General features: G+C 33.4%; 1 protein-coding gene across 1 annotated transcript in view; it reads right to left on the bottom strand.

Moving 5' to 3' along the window:
* sprt (PDZ domain-containing protein sprite) overlaps positions 1-19,029 on the bottom strand; it is a 68,948-nt gene that overhangs the window by 35,340 nt on the left and 14,579 nt on the right. The window contains exons 2-3 of the mRNA XM_077444975.1: positions 15,894-16,011; positions 13,459-13,555 (exon numbers count right to left, since the gene is read on the bottom strand). Of these exons, the coding sequence (XP_077301101.1) occupies positions 13,459-13,555; positions 15,894-15,952 (156 nt within the window). The 5' untranslated portion in view covers positions 15,953-16,011. The remainder of the gene's footprint in view (positions 1-13,458; positions 13,556-15,893; positions 16,012-19,029) is intronic.

Raw genomic sequence — 19,029 nt, 5'->3', positions numbered from 1 at the left:
TTATGGAATTCATAACTTGAAAATCATAATCGAGAAAGAATATTACGAAATACAAAAACCTTGTAAACATTCAAGACGATAAACGATATATAATAATAATAATTATTATTTTTAGTTGTTTGTGTATATATATGTTTTGTTTTTGTTATGTTTAATTTATTATTTTGTTTCTTGTCTTTTCTGTTATATTTTTGACCATTGTGGCGCATTAGGAATTCCTGTAATGCTACAACGGTCCAAACTTTAAATAAATAAATAAAATATGTATTTATGTATTTACGTCCTAGATCAGTGATTTATGTATTTGTATGATCTATAAGTTATACTCTTATAAATTTATAGATATTAAATTGTATCTGTTACAGTTTAAGTGTTCGTTCACGAAAATACTAGTTTGTTCATACTCGAACTATTGCTTTTTATTGTTTAAATGCTGTCTAAAGCTATATTTAAATAGACTCACTAGGTGTTGCATTAAACTTTAAGCTGGCAAAACTTTTGAACTGTCAAAACTTTTGAGCTCTCAAAACCTTTGAGATATCAAATCACTAAGTATTTAAAAGGGAAATCCTATGAAAACGACATCACAACGGTACTATAATTCCCGTTTATACTATTTTTCACTCGTCTCTCGACGCTCCGTGAGAACGGACGTGCCGAAGACGTACTCTCTGTGCGAGCGCTTATAATACAGCGATACGCCATACCGTCAAAAAACCCACACCTTTTAACATACACAACAAACACCCCCCACAAAACGAACACCAAAAGAACACATGTTGGCACCATGCGAGGATCCAACCTGAAAAAGCGACTTAAGAAGACACTGATAACTACAACCGAAGCTCCTCAACCAGGCTGCTCTCAGACCGCTCAGATGGAGACCGAGTGGCAGTTTCCAAAACATACGGCAAAGAACGTGAAAGATGTTGCTCCTGAATTTAAAATTCAGGAGAAAAACAAATTTGAAGGGCTCTTGGAAGTTTCCGATGTCCCCAGAAGCGGTGGAAGAATCCCGCCCATCATCATGACAGCTACTGGCACTCACGGCAGCATGATCGAGTCGATCAAGAAGTTTATAAAAGACTTCACAATGACTTACATTGGTCAAAATAATGTCAAGATACAATGTAAAAGTCTTGAAGACTTTAAAAAACTTCGGGATGGATTGACACCAGACCGACAATTCCATACCTTTTCCAGGAAGGAGGAAAAGGAAATAAAAAGTGTCGTACGTGGCTTGCCGAAATTGCCGGAAGCTGATATTAAAGATGACATCATCGGACAGGGATTCCCTGTAACCAAAGTCATACAGATGAAGACGAAGGAGCCTAGGAGCAACGCCACCGAGCTATACTTGGTGTTCTTCGAGCCATCGGTATCGGCAAAGAAGATTAAAGAAATCCGGTACATCTGTTACACAAAGGTCAGTGTCGTTAAATATACTAGTAAATCACAAAATATTACTCAATGTTTCAGATGCCAAGAATATGGACACGCTGCGAAAAACTGCAATCGGCAGGCCAAGTGCGTCAAATGTGCCGGCACTCACCTCACCGCACAATGCAATCAAGGAATAGTTACCCCTGCTGTCTGCTCAGGCTGTTCAGGATCTCACCCCGCTAACTTCAAAGACTGTCCAAAAAGACAGAGCTATCTGAAAATGCTGGAATCGAGGAAGAATCGAGCATCAATTGTCAAAGCCAACCCTTGGAAACTCCCAGTGGTGCAGCCACAAAATATCCCGGTCGTTAACGATCATAGCTTCCCAAAGCTACCGACCATTAAAACTCCTTCACCAAATATCCCAAATATCCCTAAAAAACCCCACCAACCAACCAATCCCAACATTCAACCAACAACAGACCTAACTTCCATGGCGTCTATGACGAAGATGTTGAAGATCCTCCAGGAGATTCGTGCCAAGGCCAGCGGTTGCACCGACAAACTAGAGCTGGCACTCATGCTTGTCGAATATCTCGATGTCTTTGATTAACGGGAGGCGCCTGAACATTCTAGCTTGGAATGCTCGTGGACTTAAGAATAAGATTGACGAACTAGAGTCGGCGATCGGTGAGTACTGTGTTGACATAGTTTTAATCTCCGAGACCTTCTTAAAACCTCATATCCGTATTAACCTACCTAACTTTAACTGCTATCGCGAAGACCGAGAACAGCATGGAGGGGGAGTTGCCATTTTTATAAAATCCTCAATTAAACATTGTCGCGTAATAACTCCGCCACTAAAAAATTTAGAACTAACCGCCATCGAACTAACAATTAACAACACCCGTCACATAGTAGCATCCGCTTACAATCCTCCCCAAAAACGATTATTGGCATCCGATCTTAACAAAATATTTAACATTGGTAATTCGGTAGTGGTAGCTGGTGACTTTAATGCCAAACATCCGTTATGGAGTTGCGTAAACACTGACCAACAAGGCACAACTCTTTTTAAATACATTCAACTAACAGATACAATCTTACTTCATCCGAATACATACACACACTATCCCACAAATAACTCACAACCATCCACACTAGATCTTGTCCTCGTCAAGAACTGCCCAAAAATATCGACACCAAATGCCCTTCAAACCCTGTCGTCTGATCATCTCCCGATAATCTTCTCAATCAACGGGAAACCCGAGGAAATCATCAAGCATAGTTGGGATTACGGAAGAGCTAACTGGCGAGAGTTCAAGTCGTACATAAATGACCAAACCATTCTAACTTCTACCACACTCACAAACAAAACCGAAATCGACAGCTCCATAATACACCTAACGGAATCAATAACTCGATCCAAACACCTTCACATACCTAAGACACAATACATTGAACACAAATTAGAGATAACTGACTTTGTTGCAAATCTAATTAAAAGTAAAAATAAACTCCGTAAAATTTGGCAAACATCAAAAAATCCAGCATTGAAAAAATTAATTAATAAGCTCACATATCAAATTAAAATTAGAATCAAAGAAATCAAAAATGAAGCTTGGTCTAAAAAATTAGAAAAACTGAGCTCAGTTGATGGCTCTCTATGGAAATTAGCTAAAGCGATTCGCAGGACAAAAAACTCGATTCCTCCATTAGATGATGCAGGAATCTCAGTGACGCGTGATTGCGACAAAGCAGAACTATTATCAAAATCCTTCCAAAAACATCACACACTCACACAACATTACAATCACATACCAACGCATAATAAAGTCAACCGGTCCATTAAAATCATCACAAAAACTCCCACTAACAGTACTAAAAATATAAAATTGGTGCATCCGTGTGAAATCCAAAATATAATACGTAATTTAAAAAATAAAAAGGCACCTGGGCGAGATTCAATAGATAACATCATAATCAAACAACTTCCATTTAAAGCTTTAGTCTCACTATCTAAAATATTCAACGCATGTTTACTCACCGGGTATTTCCCAGAATACTGGAAAACAGCCAACGTAATTCCCATACTTAAGCCCGATAAAAGCTCAAAAAACCCGGCCAATTATCGACCCATTAGCTTACTTTGCACGCTTTCAAAAATTCTGGAAAAAATAATCTACACACGTTTACTTAAAGTCGTAAATAAGAAATTAATAAATGAACAATTTGGATTTCGCACTGGACATTCCACGACCCAACAACTAACAAGACTAACTGAACACGTGACGAAGAACTTTAATATGAAGAGAAGTACCGGAATGGTATGTCTCGACATAGAAAAGGCCTTCGACGCGGTTTGGCACGATGGACTCATTCATAAGCTCCTTATTAACAAAATACCAAACTACCTAATTCTCATCATCAAATCGTACTTAACTCGTAGAAAGCTAGTGGTTAGCGTAAATAATGAATTATCGTCTCCAAAAATAATCGCAGCTGGCGTTCCGCAGGGGAGCTTGCTTGGCCCACTCTTGTTCTCCATATATATAAATGACATACCTATTCCAAAAAACTGTCACATAGCCCTATATGCAGATGATACAGCTTGCTTCACAAGTAGCAAAAAACCAGACACTATTCTTAAAAATCTTGAATTTGCAATTAAAAAAATGACTGAACACTTCACTAAGTGGAAAATTCAAATTAATCAAACCAAAACAGACGCCATATTCTTTAGTGTTAGAAAACATAAGCCAAGTTCAGATCTGAAAATCCCCTCTGGAGAAAGTCTGAAATGGCAGTCAGTAATAAAATATTTAGGAGTAACGTTTGATAAAAGAATGAGATGGGCACCTCACATTGAGGCAGCGAAATGCAAGGCGATGCGGGGTATATCCTCAATATATCCAATATTTAATCGCCATAGTTCTTTATCAACGCTAAATAAAATAAAATTATATCGCGCGCTCATATTACCACTATTAGCCTATGCTTCACCTGTATGGAATAACGCCTCGAATACTAACCTTTCCAAGCTCCAAGTAATACAAAATAAATCCCTTAAAATAATTTATAATACACCCATATATACTCACCTGAAAAAACTGCATGCTATATATAATATTCCGTTTGTTACAGACATTACTAACAAACTAACCAGTAGATTCTATGAAAGAATCACTAATAACCATACTAACACACTTGTGAAGAGTCTCGGTGATTACAACAAAATGTCTATACCCTTCAGGTATAAACACAGATTACCTAAACACAATCTGCTTTAGTTCATCGACTTTAGATAGTCTTTAATTAATATTATGTATTAGATGTATTATGAACATTTATAAGGATTATAAATAGGTTTTTGAGCTCTTTTTCCTATTATGCTTTAGATTAACATTAGAATAATATAATACTGTGATTACTAACCAAATTAAATTAAAATTGTAAAATAGAAAATGATCAGTAGATCAGTAGCTATTAAAATAGATATAAGATGTATTGTGAACATAATTTCGTAATAATAAAAAGCATTTAAAAATCAAAATACTATTTTTTTTAAATATTGCAACCCCGGGTAAATATATGTCCATTAAGTATGGGAAAAACGATTAAGAATACTTCACTTATGCCTAATAGTTTGTACATGAAAAAACTAGTTCATTTATTAATTTGTTTTTTTTTGTGTACACTATAACTGGCCAGATTGGTTTGTGAATTAACAAACTAGTATGTTCATGAACGAACAAAATGTAAACTTAAGACTTAACATATCCATCAAATCACGAAAGCTCCACTGCTTTCCAGCAGATTCAATAGAAAAAGTTTTAGAATTTACGTAAATGTGTACATATTATCTAATATGGGACTATTCATTTTTTATTATGGGAAATAAATGTTGGTCAACCTAGCCGTGGGGTCAACCATGAGTAGGTGCATGAGGTTTGCCCTCGGCGATCGCTGTTGGCCGGCGAACAATGTATGATGATGGCCGAACAAAGCCTTGCCCCAACAGTCGACCAACATGAACGCACCTGACCGCGTTCTAATACGCCTTCTATAGTTTCAGTTTTTGTTTCGCAGACGCACGAATCACAGCATCGTGACACTAAACACCATCATCCCAATTCGACATAGGTAACAGAGGCAAAACCTCAGGCACAACAGCATTGCCGCCACCACACGACCGACAAGTGCATTCGAATTTTCGACCTCACTTCTACCGACATGCAATGTTCATCGTATATATTAATTTTAAACAACGATCGGTAGCTCTAATTTAGCAAACGGCCGTTTCGTGCAAAGGAAGTCGATTCTGAATTTATGCAAAAAATGCGATAGTATATTTTTTATCCATTATTATTATTCGCGCACTAATTGTATGTGATTATCGTAGTTAATGCTTCCGCAGATTAAGTAGTAGCATTGCAAACAGTTTTCAGTTCGGTAGTAGGTAAACGCTATGCGAATTAATTTTACAAACGACTCTTACGTGGTTAATCTGATTAAATGCCGAGTATTTTTTATGTCCAACACTAAAAACGGTATATTTAAATTCGTCGTTTTAAAGGACAAATTTAATAATTTTATTACACTACAGAATAATAGAACATGATGGTGTCATTCATATACATATATATGTAGATAAGTCAAAATTCCCAACAATGCACGTCGAAAATATAATAAATACAGGAGTACCCTCATGCAATTCGCACAAATCAAATACATATGCCACAATAGAGAACCATTTCTGAGAATAGATCGCTTAGAAATATCAAAAAGGCGTATGTTACGCCAGATATCGTCAGCTTATTATAACATATTTCACATTGCACTTTATTATACGGAGACTTGAACGCACGGTTAGAGACGAAACCCACACGTATTATTCAATGATAACTACAGGCGGACCTCAACTTTCGCACATTCGACTTTCGCACAATTCGCTATTTCGCACATTTTTAAAAAATCGTTTTTTTTTTTTGGTGATAATACAAAAATGTTTGTTTGCGTGCAATTGTTTCCCTCTCCTCCATTCCCTGTTGCACTATGAAATGCGTATGAACGAGCCCGTACTGTGAAAAGTGTTACATCCTGCACGGCATAATGATGGATGAAATGGAGAAATCTTTGTCTTATTGGATAAGTGACCAAAATCAAAAAACATCCCTCTGAGTACTTCAATAATTCAAGCTAGAGCTCTTAGTTTGCATAAGGATTGGAAGGCTAGACTAAAAGAAGATTCTAACACGGTGTTTCATGCAAGTCACGGCTGGTTTTCAAATTTTAAAACAAGATATTCTTTACACAATATTAAATTCACTGGAGAATCAGCTGATGCGGATGAAGATGCTGCAAAAGACTTTATTTCCTCATTGTCCAAAATTATTGAAGATGGTGAATATTCCTCTAGTCAAATATTCAATGTAGATGAGACTGGTTTATTTTGGAAGAAGATGCCTAATCGTACATTCTTATCAAAGGAAGAATCAGTTGCCCCTGGTCATAAACCTTCTAAAAACCGATTGCTTTTTGGTGGAAATTTAGCTGGTGATTTAAAATTGATGCCAATGTTAATTTATCAAGCAGAAAATCCTAGAGCATTGAAAGGGAAAGATAAAAATTGCTTCCAGTCATTTGGAAATCAAATAAAAAAGCCTGGGTTACTGCTTTAATATTTAAAGATTGGTTCACTTCACATTTCATACCAGCAGTAAACCAATATTGTGAAGTTAATAATTTACCATTTAAAATATTATTAATCTTAGATAATGCTACAGGACTCTCATACAACCCATGGACCAAACAGTGATAGCTACGTTTAAACGATATTATATGAGGTCGATAATGAATCAGGCCATCAAGACAACTGACATGGAAGGTGGGCCCACATTAAAAGATTTCTGGAGGAATTATAACATATGGAACGCAATAAACAATATTGGAGACGCGTGGGCTGAAATAAAAGAGTCAACAATGAAAGGTTCATAGAGAAAACTATGCCCACAAATGATGGGTGATATAAATTTTGATGAAACTCCAGAAACTATCACACTTGAAATAGTTCACTTAATGAACGAACTTAACCTAGATGTTAACATTGAAGATATTAATGAGATGATTGAATCTCATTCTGAACCCATGACCAATGAATTTCTAATGGACCGACAAGAGAACGAGAATGATATACAAATTGAAAGTGAGGAAGAAGAACCAGAAGAAATCATTAATACCTTAACTATAAAAAATATGAACAAAGCTTTTACGCATCTCGAAAATTTTTTGAACATTATGGAAGACTGTGATCCCAATGGAGAACGAATATCTTAAGTACGTAGGGCTATTCATAAGAGTACTGTCTGTTACAGAACACTCTATGAAGAAAAAAAAATTTGTCATATTCAACTAACTCTTGACAAGTTCATTACGAGATTATAATTTGCCGTGTCTGAATGCGATATTTTCCACCTAAGTGAGTGTAGATTATCGGATGTTATTTTAACATATGTATCTGGCAGCCTGCGCTCATCATTATTCTCTTAATTTGAATATGATATATGTGTGGAATCTTAATCTACTCTCTTCCATTTGGGCCTCGCTGTGATTTTTTTTTTACTATTTTTCTTTTGCAGAATGTAAAACTAAGAATAGGATTTGAGTATTTTATTTACGTGTTATTTTTCTTTTGTTTTTATTTTTTATTTTATCGTGTTTTTCTGCTTTTACTTTTTTGCTTTTTATTTTATGTATTTACTTTACTTTTTAATGTATATAAATAATTTTTATTTAATACATACATTTTTTGCTTTTTTTTTTACATCCCTCTACTTTCGAACATTTAACTTTCGCACACATTTTCAGGAACCAATTATGTGCGAAAGTTGAGGTCCGCCTGTACTAGAAATACATACAATTGCGTTCGCTTTCCATTAGAATCACCGACTTATTGCTATCAAAGTCAAGATTATACAATCAGATATATAATTTAAAATATTTGTCACATATTATATACCCATTGAAGAATTAAATTTAAAACAAAAACACATCGCACGAAAATACAAAAAAAATGTGTTTTTTCTTCTCATATTGTTAAAATAAACATTACGAAACATGTTGTAATACATAAAAAAAAGTCCAAGAACTGCCCATATACTTAAATTTGAGATATATATTGACGATTGACGATATACATACCTATGTATGTAAGTATTGTTGAGATGTTCAATCTTGAACCGTCTTATAAAGGGTAGGGAATATTTGCTTCACATTATTAACACATATACATGTCAACCACAGCGTAGTGCACTGGTAATAGCTATTGCATACCAGCAGATAGGCCATAGGTTCAAGTCCCAGCCAAATACGTTGCTGGCGAGATCTTGTCGTTATTAAAACACAGATCGACCGTCTCCTGTTAGGATTTTCCGATTTTTTTTAGTATAATTGTTGTGACGGATCCAATAAATCGATATCTTTCACCTCATTTTCTCCCAAACTCGAGCTATTAGCGTCTCGAATTTGTTGAATCTTAAAAAAAAAGCTATTTACATAATGAATGTCTTGCAAATTTGCAGTGTATCAAAACATTCGTTGATTTGGCCATTGATATTTTTATTTTTATTCTATGTTCTGTTATGTTTGAAAAATTGTTAGTACTTAGTATGTACAAAAAATAATATAACCTTATGTATCATCTTAGGGTAGTGATGTACATATGTACATATGTATGTAAAAATAAAATAAAATATTTATTTTTTAAAGAAATCTCTAAGAATTTAAGCTATTTGATTTTTAAATTATTAATAAATTATGTTCACAATACATTTTATATCTATTTTAATAGCTACTGATCTACTGATCATTTTCTATTTCACAATTTTAATTTAATTTTGTTAGTAATCATAGTTTTATATTATTCTAATGTTAATGTACAGCAGAACAGGAAAAAGAGCACAAAAATTTATTTACATTTAAGAATTTAAGCTATGACAACAATCAACAAAGTCACATTGGAAGTTGAATGAAACAACATATCACACTATTAAAATACTAGGTAAAAATGACATTAAAATAATAACAGTACTAAACAACGCCAAGTACGAATACAACTAGTGATTTTTTCAATACAAAACGTACAGTAAAAATGTATGGACGGAAAGAAAAAAAAGTACACAGACACACACACAGACACACACAGACACACACACAGACACACACACAGACACACACACAGACACACATACAGACACACACACATTTTTTCTAGATCATTAAAACGTGATCAGTAATCGATTCTGAGTTCGAATCAGTCAAAATCTCGAGTTCGAATTTTCGCATGATCACAAAACTTCATCTATTGTTACTACGTACATAGATAAAGTAAAAAAACAATACAACACAATGTTTACAACCATTTAAGAATACACGATTGCGGTTCATGTCGACAGACCGACAGACGGACTCTCAATAATAATAATTTCCAAACGGTCATTTTAGCACCGCATTAAAAACAATTCAGTATGTAAATGAACACATTTGAGTGTGTGTTATACCCAAATATATTTTAACGGTGTTTATGCATATGTAGACAACACCACCAGTTGGGTTGGCCGTATGACGACGGGGGAGGGAGGGGAGGATCAAGGGCCGAGTAAAGACCTCACGAGGAGGCCCTGAGGCGTGTGGGTACTTCACCTCGCATTCGGTAACAAAATAAAAAAAATAATAATACGAAAAAAAAAAGGAAAAGAAATCGACCCACGCGCTACACTCACCGAGAGTTAAACTTTTAATAAAAACGAAACGCCAGAGAATGCGTCTGTTTTATATTTATATAGTACATATGTATGTATAATATATATGTAGAGTGACCAAAGATTGGTTACCCTGTTTGAAATAAAACAGGGGGCTGTTTGTAATGAAACTAAGTGCTTTATGATTTTTATATATGTATGTTACAGTTGAAGTGTATCTTCCAGTTGTATGTAATATATTTTGACTAGTTAAATATATTCCGTCTAACCCACGTAAGTTGATTCATATGGCGAATTACATTCCAACTAGTCAAAATATAACAACTGAAAATACAGTTCAACTATAAATTGGTACCAGGTAAGATGGGGGTTGGGTTATCGTGACAACATCAGTCGACTAGTAAATTGAGTTGGAAAGTCACATTTTTTATTTTTTTTTAACACATTCTTAGAGTTATCGTAATACGGTACTCATTACCTTTATTCGTAATATCCAGCAAATATTAATGCATTATTGAATCTTAAAACATTCGTCAAAACACAACTGGCGCACATTGTTGAAAGTGTATTCGCGCTTGTAGAGATATAATTTACTGGTTGAATTGTATTCGAATATTAATTACCTAAAACGTCAATTGGAATATATTACAAATGAAAATACACTTCAGCTGTAACATATAAACTTCATTATGCACAACCTCGGAAACCATAAACTGGTCACTATTCTAGCAGAGACGTGTGTGCACTTTGGTTTTTATTGGACACATGAAATAAAGATAAACTTCTCATAAAGGTAGTAATTAATTTAAGATTTTTAACAAGCTCGTTGTTATAGTTCAAGCTTTCCGAGAAAAATTAAAACGAACAAAGCCACAAGAAAACCAAATGGAGTGACCGCTCTCGAGCCACTACATATGTATGTATCTATTCACGGCGAACCAAAAGGGAATTCGACAACTTTCACATCGTCGATAGCTTTTCGAATTAGGATTTGTATATACATATATGTATATACGTTCACTGTGAGCTTCTATCGGTGCCATCTTTGAAAGCACGCATTCGTCGTGTATTAATTCATATGTCGAGAAGACGTATGTAAGTACTGTTTGATGAACGTACGACATGTCTCTTCCGGTTCGACGTGTGACGGCTGAACGAACGTGTTTGCGACGTGATCTTATTCGGTTTTTACGTGACGTACCTATTTGATAACTATAATTTCATAGCCTTTTAAGTAAAAATGCGGCATCTGTGTGATCGCGATCTGGAGCGAAGTTCGTGCAGAATACTAATTTCAAAATGATACGCATCGATAAGGGAAGCCGCACATCTAAGAAACGAGAAATAAATGAGAAATTCAATATTTATTATATTCCATCTATTAAATATATATGAAATACATACTATCACACTACTCAATCGTAATGTATGAAATACCTGTATTAATTACATATAACGAATGTATGAAATACTGTAAGAACTTTTCCATGGTTTCTATATGCCTATACTATTCTTATAAGATTCTAAGAAAAATTCCAATTGAATTCATTGGTTTTTCCAATGCAATTTTCAATTTATATCGTTTATTGTTTTTTTATCGTAACGTACTAATTCGAGCGATAAATGATATTAAATTGAGTTAAAAAATGATGTTGTATGGGATGGTGCAAGAGTGAGATGAAGAATAGAGAGCGCATCACCCCATTTCACTCACTCACGCTCACTTTCGAGCAGAGAGCGGCCTAGAAAATTTCATATTGTGATTTTAAATCCTTTGCTGTTCAAATGAATAAGTTCAGATAAAATAAAAATAAAATATTGAGATCGAAAACCAAGTCTTATTAACGAAATTAGCTCATAATGTTACGGAAAAAATGTGTGTAAAAAAAGTATAAATTCGGTAGATAATTATTTACAAGTATTTCGAAGTAATAAAAAATCACAATCAATCGAAAAAACATTTCAAAATTGATTTCAATATTTACTTTCGGCAATAATTTGATTTTGAATTAAAGACTGCAAAAGCCAAAAATCTGTTAAAATTGCCTATTTTTTTAAACGTTCATATCTCTTAAACGAGAGTGAGCCAACAAAAACTATTGTCATATTCGAATTCAGTGGGTCAAAATTAATAACGATTGATTTGTTATCGCTCTGGTAATTGTTTTTGTTGCTCAGTGTAATTTGTCTTTGTCCTTTTAATGTAAACCAGACCCAAAACGACATAACAAAAAAAGTATAAAAAAAAATTCTATAAATCATTAGATTTATAGAATTCATTTCATTTAAAAAATACATATTTATTGAAATATTTAAATTAAACAAAAAAAAAAACAGGTTATTATTTATATTGTAAATGTCCCACATTGACAATTTCGCAATAAATATCATATTATAAAAGGAATCAGTGAACTTAAAACACAATTAAAATTTCGTGGTTTTTATTTCTTTGTCGATTGTTTATCATCTATTTTAATTTTTATAAATGTTTGGGTCAAATAAATTTTTCTTTATCTAAAACCATATAACTGTTTTGACTGGTAACCAATTACATTATTAACAACTTAACTATTATTTATTACAGATACAAAAAACTAAAGATGAATTTTCCGTGAATTTGGCGTTAGCAAAGTCTGTTATTCTATTATTAAAATTTATATTACTTCCTAATTTAATTTCTATTGATATATGTTTTTAATAATTAAATTTAGTGCAGTGCTCAATAACTTTTACAAAAATTTCATCTAAACTATTTTCTCGAAAACCCCTAAAATCATTATCGAACCCCTGAATTAATAACGATGATCTATAAATATCCTGTTCTTTCTGCTGAAGTGCAGTGTTAGCCTTATTAAATTTATCAAGTATGAGATTCCAAAGATTTAAAAATTCAAGAAACTTATAATCGTAGATTTGAAAGTATAATGGTTTCGCAAGTGAATGTGTCTTAGCAAAATTATGATCGTATTTTATGATGCTTAAAACTGAAAGTACATACATATTATGTATTTGATCATATTGATCGTGAACTGCTTCCACTGCTTTCGATTTTGAACACCATCTCGTATCCGAATGTTTTTACAAGCTTATGAACGATTTTTCCCATCTATTAAGTAGACGATGAAAAAAATCTAAAAAGAGTTTGTTCGGTCAATTTATTAAGTAGACGGTGAAACTTATGAGAGGTTCATAAATACCTATATGTAAGTACTATTGATTGTACGAAAAATATTATGCGAGACAAATAAGCCTATTTATAATTCAAGAGCTTATATTACATACATTAACAAAGTAATAAAATAAAATAAAAACTCACAGATGAAGTCGATCGTGGTCCAGCAGGATCTTTGTCATTAAAGCTTTCGAGATCATCAAAGTGATCAGAGAGCGCAACTAACGACTTCTTAGACGACCTGCAACAAATAACATACACAACATCAGCCTTAGAAAACATTTTGATTATACTGTGTAGTAACAAAAAAAAATTAATTAACAGGCAAGACGCATAATAAAACTGTTTTATTATCATAATGCGTTCGCTTCCTATTCGGCAGGATGCTAATCATAAAATCTAATTAATTTTGCCACGTTTTCCTAGATGAAGTAGTTAAGTCGAGCTCAACACAAATATTATAATCATTCTCAATCACTCGTCGTATTAATCTACGTTAAAAATGCAAGCAACATTGTAACGATTCATATTGATATGGTCAACTGCAACAAATCTGTCACTTTCTTATATATGTACGTCTATGAATAATTCAACGTGCGTAGTTTACATTATACTAACGTTGATCTTTCAATCAGACAAGAATATAATACACATTTAAAATTTTAACGAACCAATCTGATTTCACTTAATAACCGATGTAAAATTTCTCGCTAAAACAAATTCGCAGATGGCTATCGTTGTGTGAAATTGGGTCACTACATTTTCTATACGAAAACAAATCAGGAAGTTTTTCCGAACTTCTCACACGGTCATTCATCTTGTTATAAATACTAATAAAATAGTAAATGTGAATTTTTACAATCTATAGATATGTGTAATTAGTGTGTAGTCGTAGATAACGCGATTAATTTTATTGCAATGTGAACCGTTTCAATTTGTTAGCGCGTTTGTTTGTACGCACGTAATTTATTTTGAGCATTCGTTGCGCCGATTGATTATAATACGTATCTCTATCTCAGTTTTATTTTTTTTTTATATATATATTAGAACATGCCATGTATGTAATTAATAATGTAAATACAGTCGAACACGCCGAAATACCCGACAGAAATTAATTTAAGCACACGTATGACAGCAGTAGTAAAATTTTATATTCAACGATAAGATTAAATCCAAAATAAAAAGTATCATTAAGATAAAATAATAGCTTATTTAGTTACCATTATACGGACTTGAAGATAGCACCTTAAGATATCGAGATCACAATAGACAATAATGGCATAATTGTGCAAAATTTATAACAATTATTACATGTAAGATAATTGTAGAGTAAAACTAACATCTTATAGAAGAAATAAAAATGAAAATCTGTACCGTACATTTGCTATTTGTATTTTTCATGTATGTATGTCTATGTAGTATGTATGTACAGTAAAAAATAAAACAAATTTACATACATATAATAAGGGGAAAATGGAATTTGAAGTTAACATAAGCAAATGAATATGTTACAGTCGAAGTGTACTTTTAGTTGTAATATGTACATATATTCCAACTGCCGTTTTAGGCAATTAATATTCGAATACAAATCAACTAGTAAATTATATCTCAAAATTAAATTATACAAGAGCAAATATACTTTCAACAATGTGCGCCCGTTTTAATATAACAGTTTTGACGGTTGTGATGTTTCGAATGCTTTAGAATTCAATAATGCGCTAATATTTGCTAGATATTACGAATTATAGTAATGAGTATCCTATTACGATAAGAATGTGTTCAAAACGAAAATGTGACTTTCCAACTCACTTTAAAATAGTCAAGTGAAGTTTTCACGAAAACCTAAGCTTTCCATCTAACCCGGTACCAGCTTATAGATGAACTGTGTTTTCAGTTTTAATATATTTTGACCAGTTGTAATGTAATTCGCCATATGAATCAACTTACGTCGGTTAGACGGAATATATTCCCAGAAGTCAAAATATATTATAACTGAAAATACACTTCAACTATAACGGTAGTTGGTACCAGGTTAGATGGAATATATTCCAATTAGTTAAAATATATTACAACTGGAAGATACACTTCAATTGTAACGTATACACATAATATAAATTAATTCAATACATTCAAATATAGCAATTGACTACCGTTTCCTGCGCTATAAAATAACACACTGTAGTATTTTAATTATATTTTCGAATCATAACAACAATCATCGAGCACGATATCAGTTTACCACCGCGCACATTCAAAACAACCCAATTACACATCCGTTTGCAGAACAAATTCATAAAAAAAAAAAAATGACATGACCCGAGGTCATCACGGATCCACGTTCCTGATCAGTACTATTCCCCGATATATATATACATACATACAAATACAATCGTGATGCTCGCGTTGAACACGGTTGATGTTAATATTGAACTCGGCAAGAAGAACGACACCGATGTCCATCAGATACCACACTCAACAATAGCAAGATCGCATGCGTTTTTATTTTTCAAGCGAACCATCTCTTTTTCATCACCATAATCTAAATTTCCATTTACAAGATAAAAAATAAATAAATTTACCCTTTCCTTCCATGACGATGGCGAGAGCTGCAGTCGCTGAGAACGGTTGGTGTGTTCATCCCTAATACGAATCACATCACTTGATCTTCATTCTGGAAATGGTCCGAATCGGAGTCTTCTGAAACAGAACGCAATCAAATGTTCAACATTTCCAACGTGTCATAAGATTTTTTCGCAACGTAAAACTCGCCTTTTAAGTAGGGTTGTTGAATTATTTAGTGATTGAAAACCGTAACCGAGTTGCGGTTACGCTCGCTTGGTAAGCAACCGGTTAACGAATTCGTTAATTTTTAACACGGAGACGGGTGCATACCGGCTATTGACATTTTAAATACGCATTACATATAAATGTAACCGTCTTCGTCGGTTTCTATGAAACGGTTATGATAATAATAATATTATTTTTATGGTTATGATTTGTAACAGCACGATATGTATGGAGGTAAATGTTTATACGGTTATCGAAGCACATATTCACATACATGTGTATATACATATATGTACTATGTACTTTATATAAGTATGTTGTACATATACGTAAAGTCAGTGACATTGCACGATGTGTCGTCACGACTCTGGATCTTGTACCTTTGTATATATGTATGTGATCTTCTTTTTATTCATATTATACACAATATGACAGTGGTCTATAAACTTTTTTAGCAGATACCTTCTTACAATTTTATCGTCGTCATCATTAAATCCATTCAACATACACTACTAGCTCAAGGTCTCTTCAACACGCTTATATTCGTCTGTTTTGCACAACCCTCATCCATCTCAGCCTACACATTTTTCTAATCGCTTTTACCCATCTTCCTTATTTCCAGCATTTATTTGGTCTACCTTTCGTACATTAATCTAGCTACGTGACGCACCCATTGCCATTTCAATTTCGTCACCCTCTCCACTATATCCACTACCCTTGTTATACTTCTCAAACACGTATTCTACTTCCTATCTCTCATAGTTTTGTCGAGCATATAGCGTTCCATACTTTTTCGGGTGCTTTGTGTATTATTTTGGCGTTCAATGTCCAAGTTTCACATATGTACATCATCACTGGCAAAACACACTAATTGAAGATTTTTTCTTCAGGCAAAGTAACATTTTTAAAATGCACATTTACATATATAATAGATTTAAAATTGAATTTCATGTCATGAATGCACGAATGAAGGTTCATATTCATACTATCCAGCAGTTCACGGCTGCAGCACAGCATAGGAGCTCACGTAAACGACAATTTCTATTCATACTATACAGCAATGCACGTTTCTGCACGTTCAGACAAGTCTTGGCCAGGTACAAGGCAAAATTGGCTTCCATATACATTACAGAACGCGACGATACGACGTAATATTGCTTGCGTCTTACTGGTTGTTGCTGGCCAAACCTTGGTTTTTGACTCCAGGTCGATTGTTTGCTATCAGAGTTTGCTAATTTACGAAACGGTTCCAACAAATTGGCAACATTTCTATTTTTCGCAATTTTCGAATTTTCATCAACTCACATTTCACCGATTCATATAAAATGCTGAAAATTTGACCTTAAATAAAATAAGGTCTTGACCAATTTCAAGTGCATTCATACATACATACATAGAAATCAAGAAACAAATTTTCTATACTGCCAAGCTGTGAGTTAAAATACTTAATAAAACAGTACATGCGTTTCTAATGATAATTATAATGATGCATTTAAAATGTGAAATGTTTAAAAATTCCAATTCAGGAAAAAGATGGAAAAAAATAACAGTCTAATGACGTCCACTACAGCTAATGTCTTCGTTTATTAAGAATCCATTCAAATGTGCTTTTATGGAATTGTATTATTTATGGTATGAACATGCGTAATTATACTCGTACATAGTAGCACTTGGTCATACATTGACGTTTTTCACGATAATGCCATTATTTCATAAATATTCATACGCTATGTATGTATGTATGTATAATATATGTATTGTGCTCGACTCGGCTATAACTACCAAACGTATTGAATATAATTTTATTATAGGCGAAAACGTTACAGCAACGTATTATTAATGCGAATGAGGAAACAAACGACCGAGCTCAATTTGAGTTACCTTGTGTCTGTTTTGAAAAATCCAACATCAGTTAATCGAAAATTTCAGGAACCTTAAATTGCATACATATCTATTCTAAATTTAAGATAATTTGAATATGGTAATAGCATTTTTAATGGCCTGCCTATCATCATGGGCTGGTTGAAATATTGTATGAATACGTAAACTATCTGCAAGTGTTGTGTAGGTGAAGGTTGAGGCGTGTTTATGGTTTTGTTATTTTGAAGTGTAAAGTATTGCTTTTTCACCAAGTTTTTGAAAAATGATTTATGCGAGTAAAGTAATCTAGTATATAATTTCGAAAGAGACGTTGTATGTTTGTAAGTATGTAAATAAATATGCAATGTTGGTTGGTAACATCGAAAACAAATCGAAGTTTCTATCACGATTCGATATATATTTTTTTTCGATTCAAATAAGTTCGCCATAAGTTCCGATTCAAATAGTAAAATTAAGGGGGGGGGCACCTGATTCTGGTATAATATATAATACATCTAATATACAATTTCGAAAGAGACTTTGTATCTTTGATTGGGAACTTCTTAAACGAAACAGTTTGTATGACGATTAGATATATGTATATTTTTTTCGATTCAAATAAATTTAATAAAAAAACAAATGATTATTTAGGTACTATTAGATTCGCCATGTTTAAGCAGTTTATATTACAAATACTGAGAGAAGCCGGGTAAAACAACTAATTTATAATAAGGAAAAGTATATATCGGTAGTAATGAATTTATCTAGTAATTACTAATTCCATTTAGATCAACATCAAATAGGAAGAATTCATTCATATACATACATAAATACATATGTAAAAGGATACAGTGAGATTGGTTCTATAAACATACATATATCAAAAGCGGGAAGAATACTGTGTCAAGATCTCATTTTAACAACCACGCCCCTCAAAATCACAAAAATGAACCTTCTGAGCAAGCTGGTGAAGTGAAAAGGGAATGAAGTTTAAAATTTTCTTCGCAAATCCCAAAAAGATGTCTGACGGAAGCTACAGATAGTGTACACAGAAGAACAAATTGCCAA

Source organism: Arctopsyche grandis, chromosome 13 (assembly GCF_051622035.1).
Source record: "Arctopsyche grandis isolate Sample6627 chromosome 13, ASM5162203v2, whole genome shotgun sequence".
Classification (NCBI taxonomy): domain Eukaryota; kingdom Metazoa; phylum Arthropoda; class Insecta; order Trichoptera; family Hydropsychidae; genus Arctopsyche; species Arctopsyche grandis.
This window is presented reverse-complemented; position numbering and strand designations above follow the sequence as displayed.